Here is a 14640-nt window from a genome sequence, read left to right as displayed (position 1 = left end):
TAACTATTTCTGAAACTCAAAGACAGAAATATATAAAATGAAAATACCACCATCAGCAAAACCAAGAAGTCTGTGCAGGGACTGCCAATCCCTTATCATGAAGGGTTCAAAGTCATCCATTTGTTTCTTTTCCAAAGTTTCTTGGTTTTCCCCATTGGAGGCCTCCATCTTTTCCTCACAGTTCTGACAAGATTGTTGAATAGCTTGTCATCTGATTAGGATCTGCATAGATAGGAGGATAGATGGGAGAGAAATACGGAAAATAACCTTTTCTCTAATCCCTTTATCAGGCAATGAATATAATTATGGGCTGTTGCCTTCTCAAAGCCTAAGCGAGATGTACAGTATGTTCTGACTGCATGTACTCTTCTTCTGTCAGGAGGCCCAGTGTGGCTATATTATCATAGTGATGGCACTGTTTTGGTGCACAGAAGCTTTGCCGTTGGCTGTCACAGCTCTCTTTCCTGTCCTGCTCTTCCCGCTAATGAATATCATGGATTCAACAACAGTAAGTACATGTTTGCCTATGTATTTATTGGTCAGCTTCACTTATTCTGGGATTATTTCCAGGGTGATTTCTAGAGTGAGGTGCAAAGAATAGAAAATTGCATTATTGTTACAAAGGGAACAGAACTTGCATGAGCCTGGAGTGAACTCTGGGTGGAGCTGGTAATCTGAAATCAAAGCAAATTCACTATTTAGATGCAACCCATAGTTACTGGGTACTAATGTCTTTGGGACAAGATCCTCCTTCAGAAGGCGCCTTCTCTCTAAACATTGGCTTCTCCTCATCATTTTTGCTCCCTCGCTCCATGTTACAGGTCTGCAGGGAGTACTTGAAGGACACCAATATGCTTTTTATTGGGGGACTGCTGATGGCCATTGCTATTGAGAACTGGCACCTACACAAGCGCGTTGCTCTGCGGGTCTTGCTTATCACAGGTGTCAGACCAGCCCTGTAAGTAACAGTCGTGAAAACACTGTAGGATAAAGGACTTTATGACATTAGTTCCTATCTCTTATGTGAATCTGCAAATCATATCCTACAAATGCTTTCCTACAGTCCAAGTGAGTTAGAGCCTGAGCAAACCTTGCCAATGGGGGTCCTCTGATGTGTTACAAACCTGGTGCCTCTTTTTTGAATTCCAAATGGATTTAGGTGGAGAAATAGAAACACAAGAGTCAACACTGAAAAGACCAGGGTGCTGCTAGGCCTGGCCAGAAGCACAGCTTTAGGCAATCAGGAAAGACTACAGCTGAAACACAGAAAACATATGCTCTCCAACTGTTATACCGATTGCAAAGAGAAGAGAAAATATGAGGATGCTTGTCTTGAGAACAAAAAATGTTTCCCAGACTAGAACTTTAAGATATTCATAGGCTACATGGCCCTATTTAATTTGGCTTGGATTATAAGAGGGAATACTGAAGGAAATTACAAAGCAATAGAATAAAAATGCATACAAGATAAAGCCCTTTTCATTCAATATATAATCTACATCTCATCTAAAGAATAATTTTGAGACAAATAACATAGTAATACTGAAGCAAGGATTAGAATTTTATACAAGTAAGAAGGGAATCTTAAATGATAGAGGTGGGATAAAATTACAAAAAAAAAAAAAAAAAAAAAGAGATGATCTTCCTTGTGGCTTAAACTGATTGCCATTTGGGATCAAATTCAGCTTAAAATTCCTCTTCAAAATATATTATAATACATTAACATGTGTTATTGAGATGGTATGTCTTCCTCAGAAGCATGCAGAATAAGCAGGATACTGACTAAATAAACTATTTGCTCCAAGATACCAGCTTCTGTTTTCCTAGTCATAAGAATGTAAAAGCACAACTGGCTGAAACTGTGAAAAGACAAATTTATGTTATATCTTACTGTGTCATTCACAAAGCAGACTAGGGTAAGAGAAAGGGCTAGATGTGAATTGCTAAGCATTTTCTAAACCCCGCATTTGTAACCAAAGCTTTATGACAAAAAAGGGCATTGCAGTGCTGAGTTCTGACCTGGCTTTTTCGAACCTCTGCATTTCAGGCTTCTCATGGGTTTCATGATTGTGACCGCCTTCCTGTCGATGTGGATCAGCAATACCGCCACCACGGCCATGATGGTCCCAATAGCACAAGCAGTGTTGGAACAGTTGCACAAGTCAGAAATGGAGTCCGGCACAGCTGGCCAAGCATCTGAAAACATCAATAAAGCCTTTGAGCTGCAGGAAGAGTCAACTAAACCAGAAAGCTCCAAAGAAACAGAGGCAAAAGGTGAGTGGATTATGGGTGTTTTTCTCTTTGGGATAATGGAGGATGACTTGATGCCTTCTTCACTGTAATTATAGTTGCTAGTAAAGTCTAAAAGAAGAACATACCCAAAGCATCCTGACTGTATCAGACAGCATGTATGAGGCTCTTCCATGAACCAGATAGTAAATTCTACTGACTTGGTTGAAGTTAGAAATAGATTGAAAACACAAAGTGATGATAACTAATCAATAAAACAACGAAATGTATAAATTCTGCATTAGCTAAGATTTTACATTAGGTTTGATATTTCTCTATATATTTATGTTAGTTCAATTATTATCTACTGTGTAACTCATCAGATAATAGGGGATTTCCAAGGGAAAATTCCTGGCCTATTTCATGCCAGGTTAGGGATTAAAATGATCTTTCTAATCCAAAGATATACAATCATGCACAATATCTCTTTACCCTCTTCTCATCTTTGAGACAGCTCGGGTGTTTTGGAATGTAAATCTCAGTGCCAGCAGTCAGGTGATGGTACAGAACAAGTTCCCTTCAGTCCAACTCGTCTGAGTCTGTTGCACCTCCCTGAATTCTTGCCTCTCTCCCCTCCACCTGCAGTTCAGACAATGCCCAAGTTCACCGAGAAGTGTCACCAGTATGTTCAGACTTTATCACACATTTCAACTTCTCCTGAAAAACTGCTCTGTATCAAGACAACCAGTGAAAATGGACAGAAGGTCAAACAATTAACAATGCCAGCCTTAAAATGAGGAAATATGGCTCCTTCAGCTTTGAGTCCATTGTGTCCTAGCCTTGAAATACTGAATTACACAGGCACACGATCTATTTCTGTCCAATCTAGCTTCTGTAACTCTTTTGTTCCTGTCTTGGGACCTAGGTGGTAGTCATGTCCTGACAGTTGAGGAAGACAGAAAGAGAAATGAAAATCTGCTAGAGGAGAAACACAGGAATTTCTGCAAGGGAATGTCTCTCTGCATTTGTTACTCAGCCAGTATTGGAGGGATTGCAACTCTGACTGGGACAACACCAAATCTGGTACTGCAAGGACAAGTTGATGAGTAAGTCTGGTTGCATTTGGGATTACATACCCAGTAAACTGCATCATTCTGCTACAGCTGACTTCCAGCCAACACAGAGAAGGAAAATATCAATTTGGTAACTTTCTCAGGAAGTTAGCTTCTCTTCCTTAGTGGGCCTCATAGTGCCTCCACTTGTCTGAATTATTAATTAAATACAGAAGAGAGTGCAGAATTTTGGAAGCTAACAGCTGTCTGCACGTTACAGGCTCTTTCCTAACAATGGCCATATCATCAACTTTGCCTCTTGGTTCTCCTTCGCCTTCCCCACCATGATTGTGTTACTGGTTTTGACTTGGATATGGCTGCAGATACTGTACTTGGGCTTTAAGTAAGTACCCTTTACACACTAATATATCTCAGGGGCATGTTATCAAGTCCTCATTACATGTTGTAACACAAGTGATACTTTTATTGATGAGCCTATGCTTGAAAGTCAGACAGCAAGAGAGTAGCAGACCTGCATACTAAGTATCTGTTAAAATACTGCAACGTTTTTTTCTCCAAGCAACCTGATCAAATCCCAGCTAAACATACTCCGGAGATGAAAATAGGAAGTTTAAACTGCATATAACCTGTTCTGCAGCATTGCTTTCATGTCCTGAAAGATTGTTGTGCTTCAAACCACAAAACTGATTTCTACATATAGCTGGTAAATACCTTTGTGACAAGAGTTGCTACAGACCTAGAAGATTAGTATTGTGCCAGTTCTCGATGCTAATCACCCACACAACTGGCTTGCATTACCTGCCTGTTTAATACTTAGCCTATCACTTTTGTTTTATCCACAACCTCCTTTCTTTCAAATGGGAAGAGTGCTGTAATACCTGAAATGTATTTGAAGACCTTTGTCTTCAAATTCCTCTTTCAAAATTCTCCTTTTCTGTCATTTAAAAAGCTTGGCAACTGTTTACTTCCTGGTGATCATATAACCTTGTCAATCGCACTAACATTGTCATTATTTCCCTGTGTATTCAGATAGCACACCTATTTATAGTTAAATCATGAGCTTTTAGGGGCAGGAAGCTTCTCTCTGATCATGTTGGCAATACACAGTACAATGCAATTACTATCCAATACCTATGGCTGCTGACTCTATGATAATAATATATATAATTTCTAGATGTGCATATAAATACATATATCTAAAAGACAATATGACTGAGTATAAAATTTGGATTCTTAACTCTGAGGATATTTGGCAAATTTCTCAGATATTTCTTGTCCATTTTCTTCTAGTTTTCAGAAGAATTTTGGTTGTGCTGCAAATGCCTCTGCAAAGGCTAAGGAGCAACAGGCCTATGATACTATTAAGGAAGAGAGCAAGAAATTGGGCTCAATGAAATTTGCAGAAATAGCAGTTTTGATCCTCTTCATACTACTGGTACTGCTCTGGTTTACAAGAGACCCTGGTTTCATACCAGGTTGGGCAACAGTTCTTTTCAACAAAAATGGTAAAAGGTATCACCACTTTTCCTCCTCGCTTTGAATAAAAATTAAGTAGGCTAGACTTCATACACGGCTAGACTAAATTTCTGACTGATCTATTGCAGCTATGTCACTGACGCTACAGTTGCCATCTTCATTTCAATTTTGTTGTTCATCATCCCTTCTGACATTTCTAACAATGATAAACAACAAACAGGTAAGTTTACTGAAGGCATGAAAATTCAACTGCCAGAATAGGTACACAGGGAGTTTTAGATTTACAGAGGAAACTTCAAACACTAAACAAGATTTCAAACTGCTCTCCTTGCATAGCTGCAGCTGTATGCTTTAGGCAAGGCGAGGCATATATCCCACATAAGTTGTAATTTAACTAAGTACAAAACTCTTATCCCAGCAGTGTTCCAGGCGCTAGTATACCCATATGGTGTATACACACTATACATATATAGTGTATACACATACATAAGAGCTTCTGAAGCTGGAGTCTTCAGGAGAAAATACATGACTTAACAGAAACACACACAGTTCTGCAGATATGTTGCCATACTTTTAACTCACTCTTACCTGTATTCTACTATGCCTCTTGGAGCAGGTGTAGATCATTTATTATTATTTTTTCTACTCAACTTTTAAAATCTTTGTTAATGAGGCTCTCATTTGCTTTAGGAGATAATTCCACAGTCTATTTGATCTTGCTGACAGAAGTGTTTCCTGATGTTCAGACTAAACTCATCTCCCACCAGGAAGTCCTCCTTTCTTTGGAGAATGTAACATGGCTTACAAAATCTTTTTGGATTTTAGGCTGCAAGTCAAAGTTCCGAGCACCTCCAGCTCTCTTGGATTGGAAAGTAGCTCACCAGAAAATGCCATGGAACATCGTGTTTCTGCTGGGAGGTGGCTTTGCCTTAGCCAAAGGCAGTGAGGTAACATTCCTTTGCTTACCTGGTGTTTGTGTCTTCCTGGGTGTTTTCCATCTTGCTTTCCAGACTCACTCTCCCAGAACACAAGAGGGCATGCTGGTAGCACCGAACACGCATTTCCTCAGCTGGTGGCTGTAGGACAGACTTCACTAACCTTACAAGGAGTCCTGTAATTAGAACAAATCTTTATTGTTGCCTGTGCAACTGGGATGTTACTACCAATCAAGGCAGCATGGGTAACTGTGTTTCTAGAAAAGTGGAGGATGAGGAAACTACCCCAACACATTAAAGGTTCTGTTAAATAAAACTTAACTGATGTGGCAAGCATGAGGAGATAACATGCCCAGGATGGGTCTCCAAACTATTTAAAATGAACTATTTATGGAAATATTTCTTAAATTAAACTACTAGAAGACAAATGTAGAACTAGCTAGAGAACCTTCAGGAGCAGATAAAAACATCTGGCTGTCAAACCAAAGGATGTACTGACATACTTCTGCAGGCATCTGCCAGGAGTCTGGTGCTACAAATTATTTTTCAGTAATGGCTTAGATGATGGAACAGACAATACATTTATTAAATCTATAGACAATAAGCAAATTGTAAAAGGCTTCAAGTTCCTGGAAATACTAGTTTAGAATTCAAAGATCACAATGACCTGGAAAAGTGTTTCTAGAAAACAAGGCTGCAATTAAAAATGGGAAATAGGAAGAAATAATGAAGTATCACAAATGCAAGATGTGGAAATGACTAGACGAGTTTTAAAGCTGCTCATACACCTTATTCTAGTCAATATTTTTATATTGCTACTGAGAACAAAGCACACAACTAGAAACTATAGGTTGGACCATCATACATAAGACATGTAAAATATAATTGTTCCACTCAGGACTGGTAAGCCCTCAGGTACAATAATGTATTCAGTTTTGGATATCAGTCTTCAACAACGTGGGCTATATGAAGAAAGTTTAGAGGAAGGTAGTAAGAATGATCAGATCTCTGGGAGACATGCCTGGTAAAGGAAAGATTGAAGAAATTACATTCACTTATTCTAGAATAAGGCATCAAATACATAAAAGCTGCTGCAAGAAGAAATATAGTATACTTTTTTATATTCTGATGGTGCTAAAGGGCTTACACCGAAGCAACAGAGATTCGGGTTAAGCAACAGGAAAATATTCCAACTGTCAAGATAGTTAAGCACTTGAAAAAATTATCTGGGGAGATCTGAGGGAAACTTCTTTGCAAGAGATTTTATACTTCTATCAGTAATAATTTAGGTAGAGCCAATCCTGACCGAGGACAGGGAATTAGACTAGTCCTTTCAAGACAGATTCCAACCCTCCTGTGGGATAGCACTTTTCAACATCAGAAGAGACAGGTTGAAGTAACTAAGATATGAAATAGAGAGGACTTGAAGGAAAACAGTGATCGCAAAACTAGTGAGAAAGGCCATAATGCATGAAGCAGCATGACAGGCACAGTTAGGATATGTTCTCTTGAGAAGAACAGCTGAATAATAATGATGCCCAAACTACAGCCCAGAATGACAGGGAAGATGCTGGTATTTTTCAGTGACTGAGAAGGATGAAAGGTATGAAAAGCATCAGATAGTTGATCAAGATATCAGACAACATGATGAAATTACATTAAATCACTAGAATATCTGCTAAGATAGATGCAAGTATTTTAGAAAGTGAGTTCAAAGTTCTTTATATAGATTTTTTTTTAAAAAGTCCCAAATATTTATCATGTACAATTAATGGCCTGGACAGAGAAATAATCATTTGCTATCAATAACATACTGTAAATGTAATATCTTCTTTTTTGAATTCTTTGGAAAGGAAAGCATGTTTTGTTTTATTTATTGTGTCTATGAGCATTGCTGCTTACATGTTTTTCTACAGAAAGCACTTTGTATGAGAACTATAAGAAGGGAAAGCACAATTGGTATGAGAAATGTAATTGGACTGTGATGTGGGTATTTCTTCCCCAGCCTACTATCTTGACAGATCTCTTTCCTCTGTTACAGGAATCTGGTCTGTCTTCATGGTTAGGTAGCAAACTGACTCCTCTGCAGCAAATCCCTCATCCAGCTATTGCTCTCCTGTTGTGTCTCCTTATTGCCACTTTCACAGAGTGCACCAGCAATGTGGCCACCACTACCCTCTTTCTCCCTATTCTGGCTTCAATGGTAAGTTCCAGTGTTTCAAAATACTCTTATAAGAACAGCTTTCAACTTTTCTCCAAGCATACATCTGCTCAATTACAAAAACTAACTGGCTGATATAGCCAAGCACTGGTTCATGTATCCAATCAGGAATACAAGCCTTAAAATATATGTATATGTATGTGCGTGAATATATATTCACACACACTGTGCTTAGTTCAACCTTTCTAAAATCATTGCAGGTGAAAAGCAAAGGGATTAAATTCATTGGCATATTAGACTTTGCCTCCTGGCCTAAACAACCTCATGAGGTCACTGCCAGCTGTACTTGTTTTTTCCTATTTGTTCTGCATAGAGACAGCAACAGCAGCAGCATTTGCTTCCCTGCAACATTCCATTACTGTATTTCACTCCGACCACTAGCCTTCCAGAAGTCTCTGAAGGTGATAGCATTAGTCAAGCTCTATGACCTAATTCACACTTCTGCATTTCCACAGGAGACTCCTGTTGCTGGGGTAGACATAGTTCTGCAGCATGAAAAGCTGGTTCCAGACAGAAACTGGAATAAACTCCACCAAAATCTTTTTGCATATGAAACAGACTCCAGCTAATCCCTAAACTGAGCCACTCACCTTCAGAGCTTGGGATACCCTGCTTCCTGTGATAATTTAATTTTGTTCTTAACCAGTTTGAAGCCAATCTAATTTCTTTCCTCCTTTAAGGGTTGAATACAAGCATTATTATTAATGTACACTGCAGCAGCAATCAGATTGCACAATCAGGAACACAAAGCACTAGCCACAAAATCAATTCTTGCATTTGCTGCATAAAGGCATTGGCTAGAAGTTTCTAAAGCAGAACCTAAACGTGAGTGGCTGCAGTGTTTGTGAAAGAACAAGGTTCCTGACATGGACAAATGCAATCAGTCTTCTGCCAAAAGACTTCTATGCATTTCTGTGTATCAAAACCGTCATCTTTATCTTTGCTCTCTTTTTTTTTGCATAGGCTGAAGCGATCTGCCTCCATCCACTCTATGTCATGCTGCCTTGTACACTTTCTGCATCATTGGCGTTCATGCTCCCAGTGGCCACTCCTCCTAACGCCATTGTCTTCTCATATGGACAACTCAGGGTTATAGATATGGTGAGGAAAAGCGCATTCTTCTTGGAATTTTCATCATTAGTTTTTATCTTTCCTTTTTCTAGTACTGTTTTTTCTTGAAAGAGTGTTAGAAAATTCACTGTACTCAGCTTACATCGAATGGAAAGAAAAACATATGTATGAATTAATAAAGGCTCACACTGACTCTAATATCTCCTTAGAGCCTTATAAAGATGCTATTGAGCTTTTAAAGAACAGCCAAGGCCTCTTGAAGATGTTCCAGCAAGAGCTTGTTGTCGGTGAGAAATGGCAATGTCTAACTGTTCAAAAATCCCAAATGCAGATTATATGGATGTCAAAGAGTCCTATCACCTGGCCAGTCCTTCTGCAGAGACTAGGGGAAAGCCTAGCACATCTCACTGGGCTGCCCCAATGCCCTTTCTCACTATGTTAAGGAAAGATGGACAGGGATGCCATGTCTCTTGATAACTTTTCTTATTTATAACTGATCCAAGAAAAAATCCAAAGCAACATTAGACACATGCCAGGTCAGAAGAGAAAGTCTTACATAAGTGGATTAAAAAGATTTCAGGACTTCTAGCTTAGGAGTTTTATCCAATGGAAACTCATTTTCCCCTAATAAAAATTATATTTGTGAAGAAAACTAGCTTAAATGTAATTTGATGGTGTTGTGAAAAAAGGCCAAAGAGAAAGTTTAACCGTACAAACAATCCTAATCAGCAAGGAGGGAAAAAAGTACTCGGTTCAAGTCATAATGCTTCTCTTTTTTAATTGTAGGCCAAAGCTGGGATTGTACTCAACATTCTAGGAGTTCTGACGATAACTCTAGCCATCAACACCTGGGGTTCGTCTTTGTTCCAACTGCAAACTTTCCCATCTTGGGCAAACAGGACAGGTACATGTGCGTGACATGGAGAGGCAGGAGAACCAACAGCTGTTTCTGTCAGAACTGCAATGAGAGCAAGACTATCATCCACACAAGTTTTGCCGAGGCAGTGGCTAAGAGACAGGCCTGTTCTGTGGAAAAGGACAAGTCACCTGCAAGCAAAACGATTCGGTTGGTAACAGCAATAAAATTGCCTATCAGTGCTGTTTAGCAGGCAATTTTGGTACCCCAGCAGTAAGACAAGGTAACCTTTGGCTTTTCAACTGTTCCAGGTATCTTTAGATTTTCTTCCTCTGCAGGGGTAGATTTTCCCCAAGTGCTAACTACATTGCTTTTCAAGCTCCACCTGTGAAGTCTAAAATCTGCCGTGAGAAAGAAGAGAGCTGTGTATTTGAAAGGAAGGAGAGAGACTCTACATTCCTGATTTCGTGCATATATCTGTGTATTGTCACAACTAATATGACAATTCACCTGTAAATGTGTATACAGGCCTCCATGTATATGTTCAAAATGTACATGATCATTATATACTCTGTGGGCATTCACAGCAAGGCATTTGTTGTATGATTACAGACAAATCACATACCGTCAGCCCATTCTATTACTTTGAAACATATTTATTTGCAGTCCACTTGTTATGAATGTAAAAGACTGGTTCTTCCTAGAACATCCATGCCATTATTATTTATGTAAGATTATAGCCTGCAAGGTCATGGTAAGAACAGCAATATTTTCTTGATAAGGGGAGAATCTCTGTGTGCTAAAATACATAAGACTGAATTAAAGAATTTTTTTTTATGTACCCCCGTGTTATGGAGATTTTTCCTATTATGTATCACTGCTTCTACTTCTGTCTTCCATGTATCAACTGCTTGTCTGTGTGCTTACTTAAAATATCTTGAAATAATCAGAGAAGTTAGCATAATTGATTTTCTCTTATCATTAAATTAATAATTACTTTATTATTAAGAGTCTAATTTTCTTGAAATCTCAAACCCACGATCTTCCTTTTCAAAAGCCCCTAATACTGTTAAATATTTAATCTCTATTCTCCTGGAACTGACTTTCAGTAGCACACAGACTCCTAATGACCAAACTGACAAAGATACTGGAATATCCAAAGACACTTGGCCAAATCAAGCACTTAGTACCATAAATGAGGTTGGGTTCAGCCAGATCAGTTACACCATACGTGCCCCTGAGCTTTGCGCTAAATGCTTTGTTCTGTTGTTGCCTGCCTAAGTTTTGCACAAAGTCTGTTGCACTTCTGCAATTCCACTTGAACTATATTGGTTCAACGAAAGCAAACGTGATCGAGTTTCGCTCTAAAATAGCATGCATGCTGTTCAAAATCTTCTTTCTCTATCCTAGTTATTAGGAGGCAAGGACAAAGTGCAGTGTACATTTGATTTATAAAATGTTAGTATTTACTGACCTGCAGTAGTTCCTTTCCGGTTCCAACTGTCAAGACAATTCTGGTGCCTGCTGATCACTGATTCCCCTTGCATTGATAGCTTCATTGGCCTGACAAGCACAGTTGCTCTTGAAAACCACTGTCTCAGAAAGAACAGTCTGGTATGAACCCTTCAGTGGCTTTGAAAGTTAGTGTTTTGATTTGATGTGTGATAGGGATCCAACAGAATATCCACAGCACAAGAAGGAAGGACATTTATTCTCTTTTGCTAATGAGCTCCTGGGTAATTGATTTCAATCACATAATGACTTGCTCAGGTCACTCCTAAACCACTCACCTTCTTTCCTTTTGCATTTACCTCTATCAAATAACATCCAAATCTGTCTAAATATTTTCATTACCCTGCTCACCCTGTGTCTGAGTACCTAAAAATGACAAACTCAAGCAGATGATTTGCTGCAAGCCTCTCCCTTCTTTGCTCTTTGTCCACAGCATCAGGGCAGTGTGCATAGCTTTTGTTTGCTTTTTGTTTTCTTTGAAATACTTGCCCATAGTTTACATGTCCTTCTAAATTACTGCTTAGCTAAGCAGGAAACATTGAATTCTTATAACATTTCCCATCAGCCTCTCCTTCCAGCCCTTTAAAACTGTGTTATGATTCTTTGAAGTCTTTTCTATTAGTCTACATTATTCAGAGGCTGTGGTGTGCATAAGTACATGCAGGAGCACAGGTGCAATCTTTATGGCAATCTCCAGAAGAAAGAGGAGAGACATCAAGTAGCACAGAGTGTCATAGGGCCGATGCCATAATGCTGGGTGTTCCGTGTTCATTAGCATGTATGAGTATATAAAGGTTAGAGACTTACCAGAAAATGGCTGCAGCGAAAGTTACTCAAGGGGTATACAAATGCCCAGCTTCCAGAAGAAGGCAGGTGAAAAGCTGTCATCTGTAGACAGAGAAGAAAAGCTGACAATAATACCAGGACATAAAGAGAACGGGAAATCTCATTATTAGTTTCCACCTTGAAGTGATGGTAGTAGCAAGTATGCACTGGGCAGTTTATTGCCTTGGGTGTGTCTGAGCACAGGGCTAGTTGAGGTACAGCTAAATATAGTGTGCTTGTGCAAAACCCAGTAACACTATTAAAAATATTCGTAATTTTCTAAGCAAAGCAGGTAGAAAGTGTTTCTAAGCCCCATTATTACACAGATCACCTTTGAAGGGTGGTTCCCCATTATGTTTCCAGATATTGCCCTCAAGGAGTGGCTCTATTTCCCATTGTGTGATCAAATTTCACAATCTTCTGTGAAACTGCCAGCTCAGCACCTGCTGGAGTTAGGTGTGATTTCCAATGCAGCTCTTCATTTCAGAGTTGACACTACGTTTGTTTTACATAAGAGTTCTAAGTGATAAATTTGTTAATGAGAAGGGGATGTCTGCCTTCTTGCCTGCCTTCTCTAAAAAGCAAGTGCTCTACAAAACCACAAAATACAGGTTTCCCACAGTATATGCCAGTGAGTAAGTGGGTGACTCGCAGTCACCTCCTCCATTTTCCCTGCAGTTATGGTGCTGTCTTGCCTTGCCTTGCCCGGGCACACGCACACACACACGCGCACACACACAAGTTCTACAGGCACATACATGTACACCAAAGAGAATATGAAGGACTTATCCTGGTAAACATAGGCATTTCTACGACACACAACCACACCAGAAAACCAGATTAATTTTAAGCAGGCTAATACAACAATGAAAGTAGCTTATATTTGAGACAGGCACTTCATCATAAACATCTTGACAGAATTTTGTAAAGTAGCATGTAAGTGACGCAAGGGTCACTTCATCAAATACTGAAATTATAAACAGCCTTAACAAAGCACAAGACAATTCCAAAGCTAAAGCAGGATAAAGCCAGCATGTCTATCTAATCTTCGAGCTGGTTTGGAGAAACCAAAAATCTGCTCCCAGTCACCTAAAAGGCATTAAAATGATTTTTAAGGAAGCCTAGTTGTATAGCACTGAAACCTTGAAATGGATCTAGATCTTACAATTTAATTCCTCAGCTTTCAAAAAACAAACAAACAACAACAACAAAAAAAAATCCAACAAAACAAAAACCAAAAAACCCCAAACAACTACTTTGAAGAAAGACTTATCATATAATGGACATAAAATAATTCTCAAAAAGATGACAAATATTTTCAGAAAGCAAAATACAAACCAACAGAAACAGGAAGGTCCTGTGTTTTATTCAATAGTCATCAGCATGTATGTAAATATGGACCTTTCTCCAGAAGCTGTAAGAGCAGTTCCACTCTTATCCTTGGAGGTAAATCCTCACTCTGATAACTATGTCATGTCAGCAGTAGTGTGCATCTTAGTGCAAAACTCCAACACTCTCCATTTGGCATATTTTTCTAGGAACACAACTCTTTGCTCTCAATTAGCATGTTGGTTTTAGTGTTAGCAAAGGCAGAAATAGAGTTTAAAATTTCTGCAATGATGAATAACTAAATAAAGAATAAAAATAGAAGTATAAGGACTTAGGAACTATGTAACTTTAAATCATCAAGGAATTTCGCAACCCTCAATTTTTTTCCAACACGGAACCAATAAAACTATTTACAACTTGATTCACCAAACTTTATGATTTGAGTTAGTAATGACCAAGGTCCCAAAGTCTGGAAATGAAGTGGTTTGAATGTACTAATCACCTGGTGTCCAAAATAACAACTGTTTAATAGAACTTAATCACTACCGTCAATGCTGTGCATTTTCTCCTATTAAAGAAACATTTAATATTATTTATCCTTTAATCATACTAACAGACGTCAGGTTGCCATTTGGGATGTACCGATCCCCTTGCAATGTGCCATCTGGTGGCTGCAGACACTGTGCCAGGGCATGCCCAAGGTTCCTCAATCCAGGCCAAGTGCCTAGTCTGGTGTTGATCTTCCTCGGAAAACACCCTGAAGTAGCTAAGTGGAAAGTAATGGAACGAGAGGAACAGTTTTCAAAGGCAGCGCATGACAGCGTAATGGCAAAATTAATGAAATTGATTCAAATTGTCAAAAACCACAAAGCATAAACTAACTTGAAAGTAGAGAAGGAGCAGAATGGTTAATTCAAGGGTTCAACCTTTCTGTACTGTTATGCATGATTTAGATGCAACTGCTCCAAGGCTCAGGCCTTGTATGCCTGTGTAAGGTATCTACCTTGAGAAAGCATTAGCTGTGACTACTTTCAGATGGCACTGTACTTGAAATAGTAACATTAAGTATGATCAACTAAACCATCAAAACTTTACCCTGCTTCAAGTTTATAC

The 14640-nt window shown here is 38.9% G+C and overlaps 1 protein-coding gene across 4 annotated transcripts; it reads left to right on the top strand.

The window, feature by feature from the left end:
- Positions 1-394: 394 nt before the first annotated feature.
- SLC13A2 (solute carrier family 13 member 2) lies at positions 395-10001 on the top strand. Of its 4 annotated transcripts, none has more exons than XM_042791510.1 (11): positions 395-508; positions 822-958; positions 2048-2272; positions 3147-3335; positions 3562-3684; positions 4593-4814; positions 4907-4998; positions 5604-5725; positions 7755-7916; positions 8898-9035; positions 9792-10001. In XM_042791510.1, the coding sequence occupies exons 1-11, from the start codon at positions 410-412 to the stop codon at positions 9921-9923; spliced, it is 1641 nt and encodes a 546-aa protein (XP_042647444.1). In that variant the 5' UTR covers positions 395-409; the 3' UTR covers positions 9924-10001. The 4 variants fall into 4 exon arrangements, with proteins under 4 accessions (XP_042647444.1, XP_042647443.1, XP_032860238.2 ...); XM_042791509.1 differs by having other exon boundaries at positions 2048-2274; positions 3155-3335; XM_033004347.2 differs by having other exon boundaries at positions 2048-2278; positions 3195-3335.
- Positions 10002-14640: the final 4639 nt, after the last annotated feature.

This window comes from Tyto alba, unplaced genomic scaffold (assembly GCF_018691265.1).
Source record: "Tyto alba isolate M040663 unplaced genomic scaffold, T.alba_DEE_v4.0 Super-Scaffold_19, whole genome shotgun sequence".
Taxonomy (NCBI): domain Eukaryota; kingdom Metazoa; phylum Chordata; class Aves; order Strigiformes; family Tytonidae; genus Tyto; species Tyto alba.
Note: the sequence above shows the minus strand (reverse complement) of the source record. Positions and strands in the feature narration are given on the sequence as shown.

Coding starts and splice junctions, on each gene's coding strand:
- SLC13A2 (XM_042791510.1), top strand. CDS start 410: ATGGCACTGTTTTGGTGCACAGAAGCTTTGCCGTTGGCTGTCACAGCT. Junction 3,685..4,592: donor ATACTGTACTTGGGCTTTAA/GTAAGTACCCTT, acceptor ATTTTCTTCTAG/TTTTCAGAAGAATTTTGGTT. Junction 4,815..4,906: donor TTCAACAAAAATGGTAAAAG/GTATCACCACTT, acceptor GATCTATTGCAG/CTATGTCACTGACGCTACAG.